We start from the raw sequence: 27,512 nt of genomic DNA on the forward strand, positions 1-27,512 counted from the left end.
GTAGCTTTTTTTGTTTAATTATTTTATGGTATATGTATGTGTGTGTATGTATGTATGTATGTATATATATATATATTTATTTATTTAAGCATGTTTTTTACAGCTTATTTTTTTATATGTTCGGTGAGGTTGGACAGTCGCAACCAGGTTTTTAAGACTTTTGGAGAGTGTTGTAATTTACAAATACTGGTGACGCCCCCACTGTTTATTTAAAGTGCATTCGGAAAGAATTCACAGCGCTTCACTTTTTTACACATTTTGTTATGTTACAGCCTTTTTCCAAAATAGATTAAATTCATTATTTTCCTCAAAATTCTACAAACAATAGTAATGACAAAGTGAAAGAAGTTTGTTTGAAATCTTTGCAAATTTATTAAAAATAAAAAGGAACAAAAATCACATGTACTTTAGTATTCACAGCCTTTGCTCAGTGCTTTGTTGAAGCACATTTTTCACCAATTACAGCCTCAAGTCTTTTTGATTATGATGTTACAACCTTGCCACAACTATTTTTGGGCAGTTTCTCCCATTTTTCTTTGCAGGACCTCTCAATCTTCATCAGGTTGGATGGGGAACATTGGTGCACAACCATTTTTAGATCTATCCAGAGATGTTAAATTAAGTTCAAGTCTGGGCACTGGCTGGGCCACTCAAGGACATTCACAGAGTTATCCCGTAGCCACTTCTTTGTATCTTGGCTGTGTGCTTAGGGTTGTTGTCATGTTGGAAGATAAACCGTTGCCCCAGTCTGGGTTCTAGAGCGCTCTGGAGCAAGTTTTCATCAAGGATGTCTCTGTACATTGCTGCATTCATTTTTTGCTTGATCCTGATTCCAAGTTCCTGCCGCTTAAAAACATCCCCACAGCATGATGTTGCCACTCCTATGCTTCACTGTAGCGATGGTACTGGCTTGGGGGTGAGCAGTGCCAGGTTTCCTTCAGACTTGACGCTTGCCATTCAGGCCAAAGAGTTCAATCTTTGTTTCATCAGACCAAAGAATTTTGTTTCACATGGTCTGAGAGTGCTTCAGGTGCCTTTTAGCAAACTTCAGACAGGCTGTCAGGTGCTTTTTACTGAGGAGTGGCTTCTGTTACAGACCTGATTGGTGGAGTGCTGCAGAGATGGTTGTTCTTCTGGAAGGTTCTCCTCTCTCCACAGAGAAACGCTGGAGCTCTGTCAGAGTGTCCATCTGTTTTTGGTTACCTCCCTGACTATAGTCCTCCTTCCCCGATCACGCATTTTGGCCGGCGGCCCACTCTAGGAAGAGTCCTGGTGGTTCCAAACTTCTTCTATTTATGGATGATGGAGGCCATTGTGCTCATTGGGACCTTCAGTGCTGCAGAAATGTTTCTGTACCCTTCCCTAGATCTAATCCTTGATACAATCCTGCTAAAAGTGTACTGGGGGCGCTATAGAGTAATATGTAATTACACAACTTATCCTAGTATATTAATAAAAATGTGTCCTGTTGTACGTAATAAATCAATCAATAATTCAATAGTAAATAAGTCCCATTGGTGCAAAAAAATACATAAGGGCACGTTAAATATTTTAACTCAAGAAAACGGATACAAAATTTACTCGAGATGGTACAGAACCCCTTCAATTATTCATAAATTCGATCCAGACGCATCTCCCTTATGTTGGAGATGTGACTGTGCACCAGGTACTCTAATACATATTTGGTGGGAATGCTCCGCGATAACTAAATTCTGGAAGGACGTCCATAAACTAATTATGCAAATTACTACTTTTGCACCCGACTTCACTCCCGAACAGTACTTATTACACCTTTCTAGCCTCTCCCATTCAACCTATAGTAACACCATTATTATTCACTTAATTAACGCAGCAAGATTATGTATCCCCATCAAATGGAAACAAACTCTCCCACCAACCATTCCAGAATGGTTCCGCAGAGTTAATCACATTGCCAGCATGGAAGAATTAATACACCAGTCAAGAGACTCCTCTAGAGTCTACCTCGATAAGTGGTCATGTTGGTCACACTTTACGAAATCAGCCGAGTATCGTATGTTAATGGTATCCTGAAAGACTGTTATGATTTCGAAACTTTTGTTCTATTGAAGTAATATGTGTTTAGTACATTTTGAAATGCCATCCTAGGCCAGGTTTGATACGCCAGTTATTGCATATTTCGATCAATTGCACACCCTTTCCTAACCTATTCTTATCCTCTCCCCCTCATAATACTTGTTTATTACTAAGAACAACAACGCACGTTGTTGACTACTTTCTGCATGTTAATTTTAATTTTAGATAATATGCTTTGATAGCGTTTCCTCAATGTATAAATTGTATATGATGATTTAATTAGAATGTCTGTAATCTTTTATCTTGAAAATCTAATAAACACATTTAAAAAAAAAAAAAAAGTTTGCACGACCAGAGACGGTTTTTGTAACACAGCAAGAAATATATCTAGAGGATATTCGAGCATTGATGTTGTATCTTTGTTTGCACCAATGGGACTTTATTATTTACTATTGAATTATTGATTGATTTATTACGTACAACAGGACACATTTTTATTAATTTACTTGTTGTTGCATATTTTAGGATAAGTTGTGTAATTACATATTACTCTATAGCGCCCCCAGTACACTTTTTAGCACGCATCAGATAGAAGTCACATACACTTCATCACTTTCTAGGGGAGCAGCTTAGCACACATTGTGTGTTTGGGACCTTTACGTGGGCACCCAAATTATTGTTTAATAATATATATATATTTTATTTTAAATCAAGTAATTTTAATTTTTAATTTTGTTATTGCTCTTTTTACACACATTTACATTATATAATATAAGATAATATAAGATACAAAAATGTTTAATACAAACTAACAATGTAACAATTTGACATTCCAACAGAATAAAAATAATCAGAAAAGGGGAAAAAAGACCAATACCTCAACAACATTAAACATCTAACAAGACGTTACAACAAAAAACATACACCTCTATACATCATTAGGTTCGATCTTTGCTACCAAGTATATTACAGATCGTATCTCCTACCTCTATTCCACCACTTAATTTTAATAATATATATAAATATTTTTTTGGCGCGGAATTGTTTTTTATACTTGATGCAATCCTGTCTCAGGCCCCGTACACACGACCAAGTTTCTCGGCAGAACTCAGCCAGAAACTCGATCTGAGCCGTATTCTGCCGAGAAACCCAGCCGTGTGTACACTTTTGGCCGAGGAAGCCGACAAGGATCTCGTCGGGCCAAATAGAGAACATGTTCTCTATTTCCTCGTTGTTCAATGGGAAATTTCGGCTCGCTGAGATCCTCGGCGGCTTCACAGGGAACTCGACGAGCAAAACGATGTGTTTTGCCCGTCGAGTTTCTCGGACGTGTGTATGGGGCCTCAGAGGTCTACAGACAATTCCTTTGACTTCATGGCTTGGTTTGTGCTCTAACATGCACTATTAACTGTGGGACCTTATATAGGCAAATCATGTCCAATTAACTGAATTGACCACAGGTACACTCCAATCAAGTTGTAGTGGAAACAGGATGCACCTGAGCTCAATTTTGAGTGTCATGGCAAAGGCTGTGAAAACGTATGTACATGTGATTTTTTTTTATTTTTTTTTTTTAATAAATTTGCAAATATTTCAAACTTCTTTCACGTTGTCATTATGGGGTATTGTTTGTAGAATTTTTAGGAAAATAATGAATTTAATCAATTTTGGAATAAGTCTGTAACGTAACAAAATGTGTAAAAAGTGAAGCACTGTGTGAATACTTTCTGCATGCACTGTACAGTGTGTGTGTGTGTGTGGCCTTGAGGATTATTATGGATGGCATTTTTCAAAATAGTAAAAGTGATAATTGCTTATATTTATTGATTTCCACACACACAGTATACTGATTTTCCATTAAACTATCAAAAATGACTATTTCCTTTAGCTGGAGTGCAATTTGCATATCATTTTAACAGTGTTAGGAAACGCAGAAATAATTTAAACTTTTTGCTAATCTCCCAAACGCTTTTTTTCTTTCTATTTGTGTTTAGCGTTATTCAAATAAAAAAAAGTTTAATATTGGTTAAATAAGTGATTGAAATGCTCAGTTCCAGTTTATCTGTTTTACAGTGTGGTAACTGTAGCTTAATTGCCAAGCATAAAATAAGTATTATTGTGTCTGCTACTTTGCAGTTAAGCATTTTTCAACCTTGTTATTGTGTTTCTTTCTCTTGTTTGATCAGATGTGGGAACCTGTGCAATCACTACTATTCCCTTTGAGAAATCAAAGGTTCTTTTCACTCTAGAAGAATTAGATGATTTTACATTTGTGGATGAAACTGAGCAGCCTCCAGCTACTGATGTCACACGCATTGGTCCAAGCCAAGAAAAATGGGGTTGGATAATGTTTGAATGTGGAATTGAAAACCTGGTAATCAAAGGTAATTTTGTTCTGTCACTGTCTATAATAAAAACTAATTGTGGGATTATGGGCTGTGATGCAGTTGAAAACCTTAACAGAACACACTTATAATGTATTGTGTGGTTGTGGCAGGGCACATGTGTAGAAATAAATAAGAGAAGTTGCTAGTAAGAAATTGTTTTTGAAAGTGTGGCTGCTGGAGTAAACCAAACTGTGGAATGCTACAGCTCCTCCAGAGTTACCATGGGCCTCTTGGCTGCTTCTCTGATTAATGCTCTCCTTGCCCAGCCTGTTAGTTTAGGTGGACAGCCATGTCTTGGTAGGTTTGCAGTTGTGCCATACTCTTTCCATTTTCGGATGATGGATTGAACAGTGCTACATGAGATGTTCAAAGCTTGGGATATTGTTTTATAACCTAACCCTGCTTTAAACTTCCTCATAACTTTATCCCTGACCTGTCTGGTGTGTTCCTTGGCCTTCATTATGCTGTTTGTTCACTAAGGTTCTCTAACAAATCTCGAAGGGGCTTCACAGAACAGCTGTATTTATACTGAGAATAAATTACACACAGATGGACTATATTTACTAATTAGGTGACTTCTGAATGCGATTGGTTTCACTAGATTCCAGTTGGAGGTATCAGAGTAAAGGGGGCTGAATACAAATGCACACCCCACTTTTCACATATTTATGTGTAAGAAAATTGAAAAGCATTTATAATTTTCTTTCCACTTCACAATTATGTGACACTTTCTGTTGGTCTATCTTCTGTTGGCACTGTAAGGGTACACTGGGGGGCATTCCCTGTAAATCTTGTGCCAGTGCCAATCACCTGAAGGTAGCAGCATATAATCCATGGTCTATGACAGCAAGTTCTGTGTGCTATACTGTACTCCCACATATGAAATTTACAGATAAGTAAAAATTTAAATTTTGGGTGCACACAAACACAAAATAGGTAATATATTGTGTATTTTATTTTTTTGTAAAATAAAAAGATGAGGCTACAATGAATAAATAGATACACAACATGCATCAAGCCTTAAAATGGCACACGCTCAAAAATGGCAACAAATGTTAGTGCCCGAAATTGTCGCTTTAAAAGCCTTTACGGGTTATTAGTTTAGATGTAACCATCAATGATGGCACTTGAAATATTGCTCTCAGTTCAATGTTTGCAGTGCTCTGTAACTTGTGTGGGGCAGTTATTGTTTTTGCCTGTAGACACACCCGCCCCATACTGTACGTTTATGTTCTCGTGTGCATACGTGAGAGCAGGGTATTTGGCTTTTTTTGCGTTTTTTTTTTATGTTACTTTACTATTTTATCTTTATTTTATTAACTTATTTAAAATGGAAGACCATGCTAAAACTAAAATCCCTGCATCTATAGACACCCACGATCTAACACTAACCTATCTAGCTCTGTAAAGAAAAAATCAGTATGCATACCTTTTTTAAAGCCGATCCGACCCGATCCCCAGCGGCAGAAGCTCTGCAGAGAACACGGCCGACAATGGCTGTGAAATGAATGGGATGTGACGTCATCCATAGACTTACTATGGGGCTTATGTTGTCGGACGTGTCCTCTGTACCCACCTCTACAGCGAAGCAGCGGCTAACAGCTCAGCGTGGGATCGGGTCGGATCACTTGCAGAAAAAGTATATATACTGATTTTTTCTTTACATCTTTACAGGGCTAGATAGGTTAGTGTTAGATCGTGGGTGTCTATAGATGCAGGGATTTTAGTTTAAGAATGGACTTCCACTTTAATATTACAATTCATTGCTATAGCAATAGGAGCCCAACAGCCCCTTATGTGATAGCATTTTGCTGTGATGAGTTCTCTTTACTAAGACATCAGGGGGCAGTAACTTTAATGGGCCGTAAATGAGATTAGGCAGCTTTGCAGCTTCCCAAAAAGCTTCCATATGAAAACTCATCACCTGCTGTACAAATGCTTCACATCCCTGTCTACCAGCCACCTTTTATAAATTGCGCTAGTAGACAGGAGGATAAGGTTAAGTATCTTTCCCCACCCAGTAACCCCATACTTTATCTGTCCTACTGTAAAGACTGTTCCATAGAAATAAATTATTATTGCAGCATGCATGGAAAGTTCACAGCTTGACTGGGAGATTTTTTGACAATAGGGCTGTGCAACATCAAAAAGGATGCACATCAAAGCTATTGCCAGAGCAGGGACAGCTAGGCAACCCTTTTATGGGGTAATACTTGAAAGGGGTTTGGTAAGAATGCCTGACCCTAAACAGGATAGTTATACCAAAAGTATACTTTTAGTGATCAAATATGTTTGTATATGTAATTATCCTACTTTTTTCCTGGAGGTAAAATATAACATTTTGTTTTCTGCACAAAGGTGGGCGGCAGTCTGGTGCTATATTGTACAACTCCTTTGGCATGATGGGCAAGTCAAGTACCACTGACCAAAATGGCCTGCAAAAGTCTAATGACTCTTCTGATTCCCCAACTGGTAGTGGCTATAGCACTGATGTATCGGATGATAATATCCCATGTGATGGTGTTAGTCCCTCTTCAGACATCAATGGAAATTCTGTATCCGATGAACAGGTAAATCCTCATGCAGTATGCTGTTTGCTTATAATATTAATTTCTTTCCCTACTGACATCCTTCTTTCATTATTCATTCCCAACTTTAAACACCTTTAAATCTCTCAGTCATTTTGGGTATGAGTCTGTCAGCAGGGCACATCTTGACTTGGCAATATTTGCCCACTCTTCTTTGCAAAACACTCCAAATCTGTCAGATTGGAAGGGCATCTCCTGTGCACAGCCCTCTTCAGATGTTCAGCTTTCTGGCACAAGCCTGAAGGTTTTGTGCCAGTATTAATTGGTATTTGGAACTGTTTATAATTCCCTATACCTTGACTCGATACATCTAAGGTGGCCTCTGGAACTCTGTTGAAGTCCTCATACATCAGAAGGTGACTTTTTCTCAATCTCTGCACTTTCTTCCATAGCTAGTGCAGAAAATAGAGTTGCTTGGTGTTTGGGACATTTATCTTCACTAGGGGTGTTAATAATTCTTGGCGCATCGATGCAGCATTAAACGATTCTGCATCAATGTCTCTCTTAACATCATCCCGGTGTGTCCTGTCTCTCTTGACATCATTCTGGTGTACTCTTTCTCTCTCGTCATCCCGGCGCGCCCTGTCTCTCTTGACGCTATCCAAACGCTTCATCTCTCCTCCCGTGTCTGCCTCGCCGCCACTCACGGCATTGCCACAGTACATTACATGACCAGAATGTGACCCTTTAACATTTGAAAAATATAGCTCCAATTTGGATTAGACAAATGCATCCATGTGACCAAGAGTCAATGGCTATCCTCTCACAGGATCATATGCTGATGAAGTGACTTGTGCAAAAGCCACAGTGTTCTTTGGGCAGCAAGTTACATTTTTTTCATTATTCCATCTTATGTTCTTATTAGTGCCTGCAATAAGCCTTAATCTCTAGGGCAGCCTACCTCAAACCTTTTAACATGAAGGAACCCTAGAAATAACTTTCAAGTTTTCGAATACCCCTGCTAATAATTACTACTTACTATTTACAGCTCACAGTACTTTACAGTGTGATGGTCACTGTAAAGAACACTCCTTACATTTGTGGTCATTTGGAAGAATGACGTCTTACTGATACCTAGAAAGATCACTGTTGTCAGTGGGTTCTTACCTGAGAGGCAGAAATTGCTCATTGTTCAAGGCCAACCCCTGACAATCTCCGAAGGAACTCTGGTTGAGAAAAGCGGAATTCAAGTAGTTAAAGTGTAAAATATCACACACATATCAATAGGGTATATGTCATCATTAGCAAATCATGATGTTTTTTGGTTTAACAAAAAAGCTCTCTCTAAAGCTGGATACACACAGGTTTTTTTTTTCATTCAACCAGTGGATTGAGGTGGGTGCAGCAATCCTCCCCAATGTGCTATTGTATTCTGACAGTGGGACTCCCCACTGTCAGAATACACTGATCAGCACTGCAGCTGATTGGCTGCAAGCATCCGTGGTTATTGCTGCTGGGGAAGAATAAAGTTCTTCTGACTGCTTGAATTTTTTGATGAAAACCACGGGCAGTAATCTTGATGCATCGCAGAATCAAATAGTTGACAGGATAATCAAATTGAATCGAGACCAGTGAAGATGTGCCCCTCTAAAGTTCACTAAGTTCACTATCGTATAGAGAACATCATTGCTTTTTCAGGTCAGAATAATGTTCCTTTCTAGTTCATCCACAATAATATTATTAGGTTTGAAAGCTACCGAGTCCATGACTTTTTTTTATTTTTTCTGTGCGTTTGACATGACAATATTTGGAAAGTTTTATGACTAAAATGTAGTGCATGTTTACAAAATTGTGTCTTCTGGAGGCAAATATCATCACACTGGAGTTTTCTTACCTCCTTCCATAAAGAATAGTGTATGAAGAGAACTGTAGAGAAAATCTGAGCGAATAAACATTTATAACAAACAACTAGGAACAAAAATACTCTTGCTCCACAAATAGTAGTTTCTGGACATCGCAAAGAAAAAATAAGACAGACAGGAGTTTCCTTTGGGGAATAATTAAATAAGTTAGAATGAAAAGCCTGATAATATAGGTAATAATTTTATCGATACCGCCGACCACATTCCATTTAGGATCAAGGCATTTGGGTGGGTGGTATGGTAAAAAAAAATGTATATGAATTATTTCTCTGGACACTATTCCTCCCATTGAAACCAATGATCGGGCACTATTCCTTAGACTGGAACCAATATTGGGGCACTGTTCCTTCCGCTGACACCAATAATGGGTCAGTCAGGCCCCCCTAGAGTCTGAAGGACCGTAAACTGGCCCTTTGTTTACAAAGTTTGTAGACCCCCGTCCTAAAGGATACTTGAGTATGCATTTAATGATCTATTTTTTTATTTTTATTTTTGTTTTTTAAGGATGAAGGCGTTGAGTCAGATGACTTGAAAAAAGATCTTCCATTAATGCCACCTCCTCCAGACTCCAGTAGCATGAAGCTCACTTTAAAGGAGATCTGGTTTAGCTTTGCAGCACCCACAAATGTACGCTCAGCAACTCTTACCTTTTCCAGGTGTGTGTGGTTAAATAAAAAAAAATGGGCCGTTATGTGCTATTACAATGTTATTGCAGGATCAGCTCCTAAATGGCTTTGAATTTTTCATTTAGGCAATTGAACCTCCTCAGTACTGCAACTCCAGCAGTCAGTGCATGGTTGGTTCCTATTGACCAGTTAAAATCCTCTCTGAACAAGTTGGATACTGAGGGCACATTAAGAGTCTGTGCTGTAATGGGCTGTATTATGACTGAAGCTTTGGAGGTAAGTGAAGGGTTAATTTGTTTATGCACTTGTTTTGGAATGTAAGTTTGCTGTTAAGAGGGTAACGTGGGTGAATTTCCTAAACTATGACTTTATTCATGTTACTGTCATTTGTAATGTCATTGGATTTTTCCTTTTTTTTTTTTTTTTTTAATCCTTAGTGTGTTCGTTTTTGGAATCAGCATTATATGTTTATATTTTTTTTATATTCAACAAAATATGATGTCAAACCTAAACACTTTCAATTTGTAGGCAATCAGGCAGGCTCTTGGACTACATAGTTGAAGGTCACTCTAAAGCAGTGGTTCTCAACCTGGGGGTCGAATGACGATTTGCCAGGGGTCACCAAATCCTGGGCTGTTCCTGAAGCCTGCACTGCTTTTCCAGCCTTTTTGCTGCCACCCAGCTTGGCTGTTGTTGGAGCCCACGGCTGCCCACTCAGCCTCTTCGCAGCCCCCCATTCAGTTTCATAGCATGGCTAGGGGGCAGAAACTAGAGGTCAGCTGACTGGTGAGGAATGTAAAGTTTGAAGGGCTGGAGGAGACCCTATCTCCTGATTTCAGCATTGGTGTCACTGCTGCGAGACACCACAAAGTTGGAGACACTGTGAAGTTGGAGACACAGTGAGTAACACTACCTGTGATTAGAGTTGCCATTAAAAGTCCCCACTACAGTTCTCAGATCAGAAGATGACCTTGATCAAGAGCACCTAAGTGCTGATCAGAACTCCCCCCAGCTCTGCCACTGATCCCACCCCCCACGAGCACTACCACTCATCCCATACATGGAAGGGAGAGGAAAAGAGGGGGAGGAATAAAGAAAACGAGAGAGAAAGAATAAGGGAGAGAACAATAAAGATGGCTAGAGAGAGGGATGGGGAAAAAAAATGTATCCTAAGGGGTTTTAATACTGTACGAGTGGAAGGGACTCAGGGAGCACTAAATGTCCATAGGTTAGGGGCGAAAAATTTCTTCTCTTGCCTTGGGTGCTGAGAACCCACCATACAAAAATTATTTTAATGTTAGGGGTCCCTACAACTTGGGAAATTTTATCAAGGGGTCACGGCACTGGTAGGTTGAGAACCACTGCTCTAAGGCCGCGTACACACGGTCGGTCCATCCGATGGGAACGGTCCGAAGGACCGTTTTCATCGGTTAACCGATGAAGCAGACTGATGGTCTGATGTGCCTACACACCATCAGTTAGAAAAACGATCGAGTCCAACGTGGTGACGTAAAACTCAACGACGTGCAGAGAAAAATGAAGTTCAATGCTTCCAAGCATGAGTCGACTTGATTCTGAGCATGCGCGGGTTTTGAACCGATGCTTTTGCTTACTAACCATCGGTTTTGTCCTATCGGTTAGGCGTCCATCGGTTGAATTTTAAATGAAGTTCTAAATTTTTGGACCGAAGGATAACTGACCGATGGGGCCCACACGAGGTCGGTTTGGACCGATGAAACTGAACTTCAGTCCGTTTTCATCGGTTTTGTCTGATCGTGTGTACAGGGCCTAAAGGTTATTGAATAAGATAATGGTACAATGTATGGCTGGCCTAAGGCTATTTTCATAATTTTCTTAATAAACTACGTGAAGTGATTGGTAAATACCTACCACCAGTGGCCAAAAATCTTGAAACTTACATGACGAATACCATGGTTAGGAAAACAGACAAAAGGGGTAATAAAATAAGACTTACCAAAAAAAAAAATAAGACTTACCAATGTAATCTAACTAGTAGTAGTCTGGAGAAGGTCTACATCAGGGATTCTCAAACTATGGCATCCCATGAGGCATTGTAAAACTCTGACATTCACAGACATGATAGGAATTGTATTTTTTTGAACAACTGGAGGGCCATAGTTTAAAGACCCCTGGTCTACATCTTGCTTGATGCCATAAAAGCTGCGGTGGCACCTAGTAAAGTCCATAAATCTCAGGCAGACTTCACACCGGTGCATGTCCATTTTCATGCTCTTTCCTATTGCTTCAGCCAGGTGCATTGTCATGCATAGGTATTTTCTGCCATTTCAATCAAAAGCACCTTATAACGGGCATCAAATGAAAAATATATATATATAATAAAAAAATATATATATAATATATATATATATATATATATATATATATATATATATATATATATATATATATATATATATATATTCACTAACGGGTCAACATTCCACATATGAGAGAAACCACAGGCAACCCCCAAGTGTACCCAGATTTTTTTTTTTTTTTTTAGAAAATGGACTATCTTGGTACCCAAGGACTACATAAAAACATCATATAAAAAAAATAAAATAAAAATAAAAGTAGATTTTATTGGTACAAAGTCAAGATATTCATATATCCGTGTAAAAAAAAAACATTTATCTTATATTTATTTGAAACATAAAACATATATCTCTGGTAATATGACACCCTCATAAATTAAGAAAACTTAGGGTGTTATGTACAATTAATCCTCTACATGTTTCGTGGACAACTTACCACATATGTTTATGCCAACACTACTAAAGGCAATGATAAAACACTGCACATGCATAACCATGCGTTAAAACATTCAGGTAGAATATTTCCTGAACATCTTGTAGGCACAGCATATATCCCAGAGATGGGTGATGTTTGGCAATGACCCATTATGTGTAGTTCTTTTAAAAGTTATAGTTTGTTGTTTTGCATTTACCTTTTTTTGCAGAATAAAAGCATTCATTTCCCAATGCGGAGTAAATACAACCGACTTACGAAACAAGCTCGCTTCCTGCAAGAAAATCCCTCCCCTCTGCTTTGCAACTTGCTTCATCATTATTTACATCAAGCCAATTATTCCATTATTGAAGATGCCACACTGGTAAGTTTAAGGGGTCTTTTCATTATTTCATGCCTGTTAAGTGTGTGAAAGATTCTAGTTTGATGTAAATAACATTCCTTGGTTGTTTAGAATGATTCTGCTACTTTCCTTACAAGATTAATTTTCTGCCATGAATATGAAAAGCACCATATCTCAGTGGACAAAGATGTGTGTTTGTACTGAACCCACATTTTGCTGTATTGCAGTACCTCTACACACAAAGTCCTGTTTGTCAATCAAATCCCTGCTACTATGGCAATCACCTGTTTTCTTCTGGTAGATGGGTTTGACAGGTTGCCATCATTGGCTGTGTGCAGTAATAGGGCTCTATTTACAGTAACAGAAAAGCATTCTCACTGACTTGAGCTTATGTGGCAAGTGCATGGAACAAATATGACCTGCTTGTCATATACTCTGACCTCTAATTACTGACCCTTATCATTTTTTTTTTTTAATCTCCAGCTTGCTAAATGACATATATGCTATTTGGTAACCACTCTCTGCCCTTTTCTGACACCTCCTCTCTTCTCTATCATACATATTGGTTCACCTCTTGTTACTTGTGCTTCTTTGGTCTTTTCTTTATGTCTCCTGCTCACTGTATTATACATGCCCACCTTGTAAGTAAAACACCCACTTTCATTTAAATGGCATAACAATAAATCAAATGCATACTTTCTGAAAATACACAATTTTTTCTTTTTATACACCATTTAGCAAGTGGCAGACATTTTAATCTGGTTTCCAGTTTGAGTGTGGCATTTAATCCTTCAAACCTTTTGAAGATTTTTTTTTTCATTCTGGATAAACTAAGGGAGGATTTTGACACCTCTGTGTACCATTGGGGAGATTTTTCTTCACTTCCTGTTCCTTAGTCATGAGAGGAAATCCCCCAAAGTGAGGGAATTCTGGTGTGAATAGAGGGGAAGATTTCCCCTCTATTCGTGTCTGTAATGTGTCGGTAACGGTCAACAGGACAAATAGGGTGAATCTCCTTTAATGGAGGCACAGACCATAGAAAAAATTGACAGGTGTTCTAATCCGTCTCCACTCTATCCAAAACGTAAAAAAAACAATTGCCTTTAGTTAAACCTTAACATAGGTAGGTTATAGATCTGTTGATTCTGCCAGAAATCCTGTGAGATTCTGATTTCCTGTGCACTCTGCCTTGCCGCACTAAATTCTCAAGCAGTTTTATTATTCCTAACTAATTTTCCTCTGCTGGACTACGAACACCCCTTCTTTTTTTATTGTGATAAGGAGATGGTGAAGTGTTCAATAGTCCTAATCAGGAGAAACAACATTGCTCTTCCATAGATACAGTACAGTAACAGTGAGTGTGTTCTCTGGAGTTTTACCTCAAACAATGTTGTCTAGAGGTTTCTTTGGACTACAGCTCTCCCCAGTGTTATGAATAACATTGTAGCCCTGCATGGCAGGACCGGTCAGTTGCTATACATTAAATATTTGATCTTGAGTTTAGCTAAATATATCATTTTTATTTTCATGATGCCAGAACTGCCTCATACAATTGTAGAGATAGATATCTTTTTATTCTGGTAAAAGTGGCCCCATAGGCGGGTTCACCACCTCCTTCCGCTTTCTGATTGTTTCTGAGTTTAAACCGAGCAGTTGGTAAGCCCGGAACCAATCCGATCTGGCTGATGGCTAGACAGAAAGTCAAGTGAGGGCAAGATAGCCCCCACTCGGCTCTATGCCCTGGGGATTTGGAGCGAGGTCTGACACCCCTTCCTGTTCTCGGGCTTAAAGAGATGATTTTTTTAAACTGCTTTCGGACCGCCCTACATACATTTACTACCGCAGGGCGGCCCAGTGCGCAAAATCACGTACCTGTACATGATTTCATGCACGCTGTTAAGGGGATGAGCCGCTCCCACTGTGATTGGACACATCAGAAGCCAATCAGCGGGTCCGGTGGTTGGGATAGCCGCCGCGACCCGCCAATCGGTCACAGGAGAGACGGATCATCGGTGTGCCGATGTTAACAAAGCACACCCCTGATCTGGCAGGGAGGAAAAGTGAAAGATCGTGTTTCAGCTAAGCTGAATCACGGTCTCCCCTTTCCTCCAGTGTAACACCCCCCCCCACCCCACAATTACAGCTCCCAGGGAACACATTTAACCCCTTGATTGCCCTCTAGTGTTAACCCTTTTCCTGCCAGTGTCATGTATACAGTAATCGGTGCATTTTTATAGCACTGATCACTGAATAAATGTCACTGGTCCCAAAATAATGTCAAAAGTGCTCGAGCTGTCCACCACAATGTTGCAGTCCTGCAAAAAAATCGCCAGTACTAGTGTAAAAAAAAAATGCCATAAATCTATCCCTTATTTTGTAGAAGCTATAACTTGCACAAACCAATCAATATACGCTTATTGGGATTGTTTTACCAAAAATATGTAGAAGAATACATATTGGCCTAAATTGATGAAGAAATTTTGGTTATGTATTATAGCAGAAAGTAAAAAATATTGTTTTTTTAAAAAAAAATTTCAGTCATTTTTGGTTTTATTAGCGCAAAAATAAAAACGGCAGAGGTAATCAAATACCACCAAAAGAAAGCTCTATTTGTGGAGAAAGAGGAAATTTTTTTTTGGGTACAGCATTGCACGACATGCAATTTTCAGCTAAAAAGAAGCAGTGAGCATGCACAATTTTAAAGGATGACATTTTGAGTATCTGTTTACTCGGCGCAACATTATTTGTCACATTATACAAACAAATGGGCTAACTTTTCTGTTTTGTTTTTTGTGCAGTTATTTGTTTTGTTTTTTTAATTCATTAAATAAATGTAAAAAAATTATTTGCGCTTGAAAGACCGCTGTGCAGACATGTCCTCTCAAGTGCAGAAATATAAAACTTTTAATATCCCCTAAAGGGGTTAAAAACACTTACAAGATGGTGGATGAAGCAGGCATGTAGCAGGTAAGTGTGTCCAGAAGATGTTCCAGTGGCAGGGCAGTCCCAGTCTGATGATAAAGCTTCCAGGGAAGTCCACAAGATAACAGCCAATTTGTGCTGAGTGTTTAGGGAACACAATGGTGATGGAGCCTGGGGATGATGTCAGAGAAAGCCACACAAAAACCAGCATGGAACACAAACAGGAAGAGGGCAGGAAGTACACACACACTTCCTGCCCTCTTCCTGTTTGTGTTCCATGCTGGTTTTTATCTCGCTTCCTCTGACATCATCCCCAGGCTCCATCACCATTGTGTTCCCTAAACACTCACAGCACAAATTGGCTGTTATCTTGTGGACTTCCCTGAAAGCTTTATCATCAGACTGGGACTGCCCTGCCACTGGAACATCTTCTGGACACACTTACCTGCTACATGCCTGCTTCATCCACCATCGTGTAAGTGTTTTTAAACCCTTTAGGGGATATTAAACGTTTTATATTTCTTCACTTGAGAGGACATGTCTGCCCCCCCTTGTCATAGCAATAAAGTTAAAAGTGGTTCTAAAGCTAAAAAGTTTTTTTTTTTTACTTTAAAAGCAAAATAACATAGGCAAAGCAAGCAGCATAGAATAGTTCATTGAAATAAGAACATTATTATTATTATTACCTTTGTGTCACAGAGTGATGGACTCCCTGCGTTGGTCACCTTGAAGAAAGGGCTTGTTGCTCTTGCTAGGCAATGGATGAAGTTTATTGTTGTTACACCTGCTTTTAAAGGCGTTCGCTTGCTCAGGCCAGCTCAACCACTGAAGCCTCAAAATTCAGTCAAGAAAGAACAAGAGGATCTGAATGGTTTGGAGAATGGTGCAGCTCTGCAGAGTGACACCAGTGCTGATGGTGCAGAGTTTGAATTTGATGCAGGTATGCTTGTTCTATATACTGTTCTGAACATAATTAATTTTTTCACTGCTTTTGAGATGATGAACTGCTTAATAATAAGGTCAAATTCCAGAAAGGTCTTTATACACTGCAGCTACCAGATGCCCATTTTAAAGGTGCCTAACTTTATTTTTTTTGTCATATTACATAGGGCAGAAATCTGAACACACCAAAATCACGTTCAGGAGAAAAGTGTTTGGGCAGAAACTAGATGCGCCTAAATGCACCTAATCGCTAGGCACGTTTACTGCTTGAGTGTTCATTTCAATGTCCAGAATAAATGATTATTCTGGGCAATTAAATGAATAAACATCCAGACGCTTGATGGAGCGAGAGCCATTGGAGCGGAGCCGAGCCATGCTGCATGTGTCTATGGACTTGGACAGCTCAGCTCGGGAGAGAGCCCACACGTGTGCCCTATAGCAAGTGGCTTGCTATGTTGGTGCATGCGAAAGTGGAGAAATCTAAAACGTCGGTGGAGGACCCCAGAAGAGGAGGTTTGGGGCATCTCTGTACAAAGCCATTGTACAGTGCAGGGTAAGTATAACTAACATATTTATTTATTTACGACCACTTTAAATCTTCCGTAATTTGACACCTTACATACCTTACACAAATAATATATTGTGTCATGAGTTGAGCATGCAGAAATCCAGGTAATTCCAAAGAGCTGACACATTTTTTCCTGTACCTGTTCACCATCTTTCATGTGTGTTCTTTGGAAAAAAAATGGCTTTATGACTTTCAGCCATTTTTAGACTCTGAAAAATTATCATTTGTTCTTTTGAAGCTAAAAATACCATATAAGGGTGTAGGGCTGAGATAATATACAGTATCTCATAAAAGTGAGTACACCCCTCACATTTTTGTAAATATTTTATTTATATTTTCATGTGACAACACTGAAGAAATTACACTTTGCTACAATGTAAAGTAGTGAGTGTACAGCTTGTATAACAGTGTAAATTTACTGTCCCCTCAAAATAACTCAACACACAGCCATTAATGTCTGAACCGCTGGCAACAAAAGTGAGTACACCCCTAAATGAAAATGTCCAAATTAGGTCTAAAGTAGCAATATTTTGTGTGGCCACCATTCATTTCCAGCACTGCTTTAAGCCTCTTGGGAATGGAGTTCACCAGAGCTTCACAGGTTGCCAATAGAGTCCTCTTTCACTCCTCCTTGGCAACATCACAGAGCTGGTGGATGTTAGAGACCTTGCGCTCCTCCACCTTCCATTTAAGGATGCCCCACAGATGCTCAATAGGGTTTAGGTCTGGAGACATGCTTGGTCAGTCAATCACCTTCACCCTCAGCTTCTTTAGCAACGCAGTGGTCGTCTTGGAGGTGTGTTTGGGGTCCTTATCATGTTGGAATACTGCCCTGTGGCACAGACTCCGAAGGGAGGGGATCATGCTCTGCTTCAGTATATCACAGTACATGTTGGCATTCATGATTCCCTCAATGAACTGTAGCTTCCCAGTGCCGGCAGCACTCATGCAGCCCCAGACCATGACATTCCCCCACCATGCTTGACTGTAGGCAAGACACACTTGTCTTTGTACTCCTCACCTGGTTGCCACCACACACGCTTGACATCATCTGAACCAAATACGTTTATCTTAGTCTCATCAGACCACAGGACATGGTTCTAGTAATCCATGTCCTTAGTCTGCTTGTCTTCAGCAAAACTGTTTGCGGGCTTTCTTGTGCATCATCTTTGGAAGAGGCTTCCTTCAGGGACAACAGCCATGCAGACCAATTTGATGCAGTGTGCAGCGTATGGTCTGAGCACTGACAGGCTGACCCCCCACTCCTTCAACCTCTGCAGCAATGCTGGCAGCACTCATATGTCTATTTCCCAAAGACAACCTCTGGATATGACGCTGAGCATGTGCACTCGTCCTGTTAACTGCTGTATGGTTTTTTCCACCGTGCTGCAGCTCAGTTTCAGGGTCTTGGCAATATTCTTATAGCCTAGGCCATCTTTTGTAGGGCAACAACTCGGATCCTCAGAGAGTTCTTTGCTAAGAGGTGCCATGTTGAACTTCCTGTGACCAGTATGAGAGAGTGAGAGCGATAACACCAAATTTAACACACCTGCTCCCCATTCACACCTGTGACCTTGTAACACTAATGAGTCACAAATTGCTAATGGGCCCAATTTTGACATTTTCACTTAGGGGTATACTCATGTTGCCAGCAGTTTAGACATTAATGGTTGTGTTTTGAGTTATTTTGAGGGAACTGTAAATTTACACTGTAATACAAACTGTACACTCACTACTTTACATTGTAGCAAAGTGTAATTTATTCAGTGTTGTCACATGAAAAGATATAATAAAATATTTACAAAAAATGAGATACTGTATGTCAGGGGTTGGCAACCCGCGGGCTGCACCCGGCCCGCCACTGTTAGATGTCAGTGCTTGTGATTATTTTGCGGGCACCTGGTCCATGAAAATTTTCACCACTATCCTCTTCATTGGACAGCGGTGAACATTATGGGGGAGGGGGGATATAGAGGACACTATGGGGGGGATACAAAGGACACTATGGGGGGGAATACGAGGACACTATGGGGGGTGCAGAGCATACTATAGTGGTGGGTGGTGCATGGGTAAGAGGACACTGCTTTTGGGGCACAGGGACCCCATCACCCCTGGGGAAAGGGACCCCATCACCCCTGGGGACAGGGACGCCTCCTCACCTGAGGACTGGGACCCCATCACCCCTGGGGACTGGGACCCCATCACCACTGGGGACTGGGACCCCATCACCCCTAGGGACTGGGACCCCATCACTCCTGGGGACAGGGACTCCTCCTCACTTGGGGACAGGTAACCCATCTCCAGACCAAGCTGGCTGGCAAGGCTGGCGTCAACCACCCTTGGGTGCCAGGATGGGGGAGAGAGGGGGCAGTAAAATAGGAATCCCCAGCCACATGCTCCCTCAGGGTGAACTGGCTTTGTATTAGTGAAGCACTTTAAAGTGAGGTAAACCTGTACTGTTTTTAATGCTGTTAGGATTATTATTATCTTCATTTATTAGCAGGCCCTCCATGCATTCACATACATTGAATAGAAAAAGGTTGCTGACACTGCTGTATGTAATAATTCTGCTTTCTAGGAGGCTTCATTTGTAGATTATGGAAATGGCATAGATGAAGTCAAACGGTTATTTTAGTTTTGTAATTCTTAATGTAATTTCCTTTTCTTTTAAAATCAACATTGGTTTTAATTAAATTGTCTTGCACTAAAAGTAGCAGCAGATTTGTTCAATTATATGCATTTTAAGCAGAAACGAAGGATGAAGATGATAGACCTGATACTATAACACAAGGTTTATGCACAGCAAATACTGTTAGTTGGTGTGATATGTGTAGAATTAATTGCCATGTGTAGGTTGCAGATTTAATTTAAGATTTTCAAGCTTGTAGGGCCTCAAAAGATATTACTGGTACTTTTCCTTTACAGTTTTCCAAGCTAATGCGAATTCTGATGATCTAAGACTTTTTAATTATGGTCCTCTTCGTTTTAGTGGTCTACAGAAAAATATTTCATGTTGGGGGAGGATAACAATAGCAAATTGCTAAGCACATAGCTAAATGACATAAATGCGAACCACTGTCTTATCCGCCAAAGTATTTGTAAATCTCATGAGCCAGATACCACTAAACATGTCATAGTCAGGTGTAATACTGAGTACACACAATCATTTTTCAGGTTCTAAAAAATGACGTTTTTTTTATGTCATTAAAAACGATCGTGTGTGGGCTTCATAGCATTTTTCGGGTTCTAAAAAATGGCAAAAAAAATTCGAACATGCTCTATTTTTTAACAACGTTTTTAACGTTGTCGTTTTTCGGGTTCTAAAAAATGGTCGTGTGTGGGCTTTAACGATGTGAAAAATCCGTGCATGCTCAGAAGCAAGTTATGAGACGGGAGCGCTCGTTCTGATAAAACTACCGTTCGTAATAGAGTAAGCACATTCATCACGCTGTAACAGATAGAAAAGAGCGAATCGTATTTTACTAACACAAAATCAGCTAAAGCAGCCCCAAGGGTGGCGTCATCCGCATGGAACTTCCCCTTTATAGTGTCGTCGTACGTGTTGTACGTCACCGCGCTTTGCTAGAGCATTTTTTTTTGACGATCGTGTGTAGGCAAGGCCGCTTTATTCTCTTAAGGACCGCCTCCTGCACATATACGTCGGCAGAATGGCACGGCTGGGCACATAAACGTATATGTACGTTGATCTTTAAGCCCAGCCGTGGGTCGCAGGCGCATGCCTGCGGGTGTGCTCCCGCGACCCGGTCCGAAGCTCCGGGACCTGCGGACCCGATCGCCGCTGGAGTCCCGCGATCAGTCCCCGGAGCTGAAGAACGGGGAGAGCCGTATGTAAACACGGCTTCCCCGTTCTTCACTGTGGCGGTGTCATCGATCGTGTGATCTCTTTTATAGGGATCCACAATCGATGACGTCACACCTACAGCCACACCCCCCTACAGTTGTAAACACACATTAGGTGACCCATACAACCCCTTCAGCGCCCCCTGTGGTTAACTCCCAAACTGCAACTGGCATTTCCACAGTAAACAATGCATTTTAAATGCATTTTTTGCTGTGAAAATGACAATGGTCCCAAAAATGTGTCAAAATTGTTCGAAGTGTCCGTCATAATGTCTCAGTCACGAAAAAATTTGCTGATCGCCGCCATTAGTAGTAAAACATTTTTTTTTATAAAAATGCAATAAAACTATCCCCTATTTTGTAAACGCTATAAATTTTGCGCAAACCAACCAATAAACGCTTATTGTAATTTTTTTTTACCAAAAATAGGTAGAAGAATACGTATCGGCCTAAACTGAGGAAAAAAAAAGTTTTTTTATATAATTTTGGGGGATATTTATTATAGCAAAAAGTAAAAAATATTGAATTTCTTTCAAAATTGTCGCTCTGTTTTTGTTTATAGCGCAAAAAATAAAAACCGCAGAGGTGATCAAATACCACCAAAAGAAAGCTCTATTTGTGGGAAAAAAAGGACGCCAATTTTGTTTGGGAGCCACGTCGCACGACCGCGCAATTGTCTGTTAAAGCGACGCAGTACCGAATCGCAAAACCTGGCCTGGTCCTTTAGCTGCATCTTGGTCCGGGTCTTAAAGTGGTTAATGATCAAGTTGAAAAAAACTTTGTTTTTTCTAGAGCCTGAAAAACGTAATTTTTTAGAACCCGAAAAATGATCGTGTGTACGCGGCATTAGGCCTGGTTCACACTTATGTGTTTTTTGTGCTTTTTGCATAAACGCAATACAGTCTATTTAACATGGTTTTCTATGGGACACGTTCACATTTATGCTTTTTTCAGCCACTGCATTTTTGCATGTAGTGCGTTTTTGCTGCAATTGTGCCCACAGTTTGCATTTTTTATTCTACCTAACAACAAATCGGGCAAAAAGAATGCATAAAAAATACAAAACGCATCAAAAATGCGTACGCAAAATGCACCACAAAAATCACTGCAAGAACAAATTAAAACCTAACTGCATAGGTGTGAACCAGGCATAAGACTTGCACTGCAGTTATGAAAGTAAAGATCTCACCCCCTAACTTGCTGGATAGACAGTGAATAAAAGTAGAGTACTGATGAGCTAATCTCTCTGCTCACTCAGCTCTCTTCTCCTTTCAGTATGTTCACTGCCAGTATTTGTAAACCACTGCAGATCCTGATTATGTTCTAGTACTAGTCCTCCCAGAAACAAGTTTCTATACAGGGGATTACAAGAGGCTGTTGTTTAAAGGGGTTATAAAGGTTTGTTTTTAATTTTCTAAATGGGTTCCTTTAAGCTAGTGCATTGTTGGTTCACTAACCTTTTCCTTCGATTTCCCTTGTCTGTTTCTCCTCAGTAAGCTTGCTACCATCATCCGAGCGGTGGTTAGTCAGCCAGAACAGCTTACCGAGTAGGAACAGGAAGTGAGAAATTCAGACAAAGAAAACAAAGAAAAACATTTTTTTAGAAGGGAAATCGAAGGAAAAGGTAAATGAACCAACACTGCACTAGCTTAAAGGAACCTATTTATAAAATAAAAAACAAACCTTTACAACCCCTTTAAGACAGTTTTGGGTACTTGCACTATATGATTTTAAAAATACATTTAATTTGAATGGATACAAAACTGCATTGATTAATGTATTTTACATCTGTTTTGAATTGAGCTTTACAGTGAAAACATGTTTATTACAAGAGACCTTTTTAAGGACTATCTTGTATTTTTACATTTTCAATCGTCTGTTCTAGCTACCATTAGTGAACATACCATGCTGCTTGAAGGGGCAAATACAAAGCCTCCACAAACTGGTGTTACTTCAGGTCCTGTAAGTGGTGCTGAAATTATGAGGAAGCTGTCCAAATCTCATGCTCATAACGACTCTGCTTTGAAGATTAAGGTAGGTTTCTCTGCTTTTTTAGCTGTGCATTGTGAGATACAAGAAACACCATGAAGTTATGTAGTGATAATATTTGTTCCCGAGAGGACACAGGGTACTTCATGTTCATAACTACTTGGGTTAGTAGTGACTGTAATGGCTTATCTGACTGTAATGGCCCTTATCTCATATTTACACTGTTTTAAGGACACAATCCTCTGGTTCCTGTGTAGTGAGGGAGGGATTTGTGTAATCAGCTCTCAGGGGTCCTCACTGGTTTGGAATGCCTGGGACACAAATGTGGGTGCTCTCCTTCCTCCCTTTTGTGGGAGAAGGAGGTGTCAGGAGGAGGAGAAATTTGTGAATTCCTTGTAGATGATTTCTCTCAGGAGGTGTCTCCAAATCCTGGGCTTTTTTTATACAAAAGACCACTGTGGCCTTCCTTGTGGATATGGTGCACACTAACTTGAAGTTGCCTCTTCCAGAGTCCTCCTCTTTTATAGTCATTGGATTTGGGTCCTGACAGCTGCCTAAAGGATCCAAAATCTTTTCCTGTGCACGCTCAGTTGCAGAAAGTGATGAACACTGATTGGGCTCACCAAGCGTTTTGCTCATCAGTACTGGTGGACTAGGTATTCTGCAAGATATAGGATTCTTCATCTTCTGACCTGACTGTTTCCTATTTGAATAAGACCCTGATGGTTCCGGTTTATGAGGTCCTGGTCTTTAAAGATGCCACAGATAAGAAATTGAAGGCCCTCTAATTGAAAGCCATCCTAATCTCTGGTGAGTGGGACTCTGCAACCTGAGGTGGCTTTGGTGGGAGTATTACAAGCCCTGGGCAAAGCTTATACTTAATACCAGAGAATCAGATCCAGGGGATCTTGCAATTTTTCTGTTCTAGAAGATTTTCTGAGAGCTTTGAGTTTCTGTTTGGATATTTTGGAAAACTCCATATGGCAACTTTCCCAGTTGGTCATCATGCATGTCCTAATAAGAAGGATCCTATGGCTCAAGTGCTGGCCAGGGGAACCTCACTGCAAAAAAACAACTCAAGAGGCTGCCCTTTTGAGGGTGAGTGCTTGTTTGTACCGCCCTTGGCTGCCTTCATCCAGAAGTTGATTGTGGGGAAATGCTCTAATTCCTAAAGAAAGCCAGAAAAGGTTGCCACCTTTAGCATTCAAGAAGAGTTTATTTTATTGAATAAATATTAAATAAATATATCAAATATCAATGTTTGAAAAAGGTTAATTGTTAAAGAATTTGTTCAAACCTTATTGTACTGTCTTTTTATGCATGGCGCAAGGCCCATAAGTATCATGCTTGACAGTATATTGTGGCGCATATTTTGACCTTTCTCAAACCTGGTGTTGAGATATCTCTGGTTTTAAGTACCATCAAGAGGCAGATCTCGCCCTTTGCTGTTCTGTTTCAAAGACCTGTTATGTGCAGGGTGTCACACAAATTGCTTCACCTTTGCAGGCCCCTTTGGCTCTGTGGGACCTCAGTTTGATCTGGTTTGCAGACTTCTTTTGAGCCATGCCGAAATTGCTCTTTACTCACAATGTTGTCTTTCTAGTTGCCATTACTTCAACTTGCAGGGTCTTAGAGTTGTATGTGCTTTACTGCAAAGAACGTTTCCTGGTTCTTTACCCACCATAAGTTGGTGTTGAGACCTTGGTTCTCTTTTGTTCCTAAGGTGGTTTCCTGACTCCACCTGAATCAAGAAATTGTGTTGCCATCTTTTTTTTCCTAATCGGAGTCTGAGTCCCTTTTCATTTTGAGGTTCCTCACAAGGGTGTAGGCAGCTTTTTTATTCACCATTTCTAGGTGGATTCCTTAGCTCATTTCTCAGGCCTGTTATCAAGGGAAAGGTTCTTCCTTTCCAGTGAAGGCCCATTTCAGAAGCAATGTCACTACTTTATTTGCAGTCAGGCAGCTTTGTGTTGGGTTTCTTCCAGTTTTGCTTTTAGATTTTAAAGGTTTTGTTGCCTGTGTTTCCCCTTGTGTTAAGTGCTTTTGGACAACCCAAGTAGTCATGAATATGAAATGTCCTGCGAGGTATGATTAAGAAATTAGGATTTTTGATTTACCTGTAAAATCCTTTTCTCCGAGTACATGACAGGGCACAGGGATCCCTCCTTTTTTTGTCTGTGTTCCTCATTGCTTTATAAAAAACTGAGGCTCAGTTGGGGTGGGAGGGGTTATGCCTTGGCCTTTTTTTCCAGTGTTAATTTACTTGAAGTTGGTAGCATATCCCAAGTAGTCTTGAATATGAAGTGCCCTGAGTCATGTGATGTACTCCAAGAAAAGGATTTTACAGGTAAACAAAAAATCCTAACTTTATTGACACACAAAAACTTTGCACCAGCAAGGTGTCATGTGAGAAATGTCCTTGTGCACTATTAGAAATGGTATGGATTTGAAAATCTTACGTATCTGTCTTAAATAGCAGAATGAGTTTTTGCCATTCCTAGTGCTCATAAGGCAAAAAAAAAAAAAAAAAAACTGTGTATGGCTTAAAGTAGAAGTCCACCCTAAAACTAAAATCCCTGCATCTATAGACATCTACGATCTAACTCTAGCCCTGTAAAGAAAAAGAATCAGTATACATACTTCTTTTTTTTTTTAAGCTGATCTGACCCGATCCCAGGCTGAGCTGTCAGCTCCGGCTTCGCTGTGGAGGTGGGTGCAAAGGACACATCCAAAAAAGAAAGCCCCATAGTAACTGTATGGGTGACGTAACTCCCCACTCATTTCACCGCCGTTGTCGGCTGTGTCCTTTTCAGAGCTTCCACCGCTGGAGATCAGGTCAGATCGGCTTCAAAAAAGGTATGTATACTGATTTTTTTCTTTACAGGGCTAGATATGTTCGTGTTAGATCGTGGATGTCTATAGATGCAGGGATTTAAGTTTTAGGGTGGAATTCTAATTTAAGCCATACACAGGTGTGTTTTTTTTGTTTAGCCTTATGAGCACTAGGATTGGCAAAAACACATTCTGCTATTTAGTGGTCTAGATATGTCCATTATATGTACAGTACTGTAGCAGAATTTACAACAGATATACACATGGGATGATTGTCGTATCTCCAAAATGATGTTTAATTGTAAAACAGTGCTAAAGTCAACCTATCAAAAAATAATATATATGTTACCATTGCTGCCCTCTGTTATTTTCTAGCCATCATGCTAGTTGTATGGCTGTACTAATTAGTGGTTGTGTGACTTGAAAAATTATATATAGGTCAGGGCTACTGACGTTTGAACCTAGAAAAGTAAGAGAGACCACAGTGACTGGCTTTTGTTCTGTTGTGAAACCTTTAGGCTATATGTACACTAGCCTACTCTAGCCGTTGCTGTGGGAAAGCACAAACTGCATTTACCCGTGGTGGTCAAAACGTTCCTATCCTAAACGCGATTCTTTCACATTCAGGAGAGGGAGGTTTAACCTCACCTAAACGTGGCAGCTCCTAAACTATGCTAAAGCCTATGTGTACATGGATAAATAGGCTTTTATGGATTTAAGTTTAGGAACTTTGGCAAAAAAATGTCAAAAGCTCCTAAATTCAAGTTTAGGAGATGCTAGTGTACATGAAGCCTTAGCCAGGCTATGGGCATTCATGTACTTACATATTCTTAACAGTAAATTAAATGGAATTTGAAACAAGCCCACAATGACTTCTGTAGCTATAGGCACAATGGAGCTGTTCATCTTCACATTTTACAGCAGAACCACTAAAGTCATTCAACCCAGTTAAGCACCTTAGCTCCCGCTGCTTCTCCCTCACTGAGCACTTTTTTTTACATGAGAAATTGAAAGGCTGCTGCGTCACTCTTAGGAGGAGGAGCTAAACCTCTGAAAGAATGACTTGGCTCAACTTTAGGGCTTCAACTATCCAGAGGCCAGTGATGTGTCATATGAAGACATGGGGGAGGGAGTGGAGTATTAATTATGCATCCATGAGATATTTATTTGCTTCCAAAAGCCTACTTAGTGCTTCTGAGAACAGCTACAAAGTGGTACAAATTACCATTTTAAGCCTACATTTAAGACTTTTTTTTTTCTATGCATTTGTCTACTTGCATACAGTGGGTATAGAAAAAAATCATCCCCTTTAAAAATCAAATTTTGTTGCTTTGCTGCCTGAAATGAAGACAGGAACAGTTTTTGTTTTATGCAGCTGTCATTACTAAGTGCAACTTCTAACATCCAAGTAAAAGATATTAACACCAAAATATGATAAAAAAAAATATTTCTATTCTCGCTCTATGTGTATTTTTAATATCAGATGTGTAGGTCATCCATGCAAATAATTAGCGCATCATAAGTTTGCAATGCAATCCCAATTTTTATTTTCTGTGTGTTTTTCTTTCATGTTTATTTTAATATTTAGCTATACACTACTATACAGTTACCACGATCAGTTTATTAGTTCAGCTGCTGAGGGCCACTGAGTCTTTACTTTTACCTGCTATTTCTTTAGGGTGTAACAGCTGTAGTTTCTTACAAAGGTATTCAGGACTTTAATGCATATATTCATTTTTCATTCAATGCAGTGTCTTTTACCATGAGA

At 39.9% G+C, this 27,512-nt stretch overlaps 1 protein-coding gene across 1 annotated transcript in view; it reads left to right on the plus strand.

Annotated features, from left to right (window-relative positions):
- Positions 1-27,512, plus strand: part of KIAA1109 (KIAA1109 ortholog) — a 393,986-nt gene that overhangs the window by 242,566 nt on the left and 123,908 nt on the right. Inside the window, 7 exon segments of the mRNA XM_040330387.1 lie at positions 4,242-4,439; positions 6,801-7,012; positions 9,397-9,548; positions 9,644-9,794; positions 12,499-12,651; positions 16,252-16,492; positions 22,809-22,957. Of these exon segments, the coding sequence (XP_040186321.1) occupies positions 4,242-4,439; positions 6,801-7,012; positions 9,397-9,548; positions 9,644-9,794; positions 12,499-12,651; positions 16,252-16,492; positions 22,809-22,957 (1,256 nt within the window).

Source organism: Rana temporaria, chromosome 1 (genome assembly GCF_905171775.1).
Source record: "Rana temporaria chromosome 1, aRanTem1.1, whole genome shotgun sequence".
NCBI lineage: Eukaryota > Metazoa > Chordata > Amphibia > Anura > Ranidae > Rana > Rana temporaria.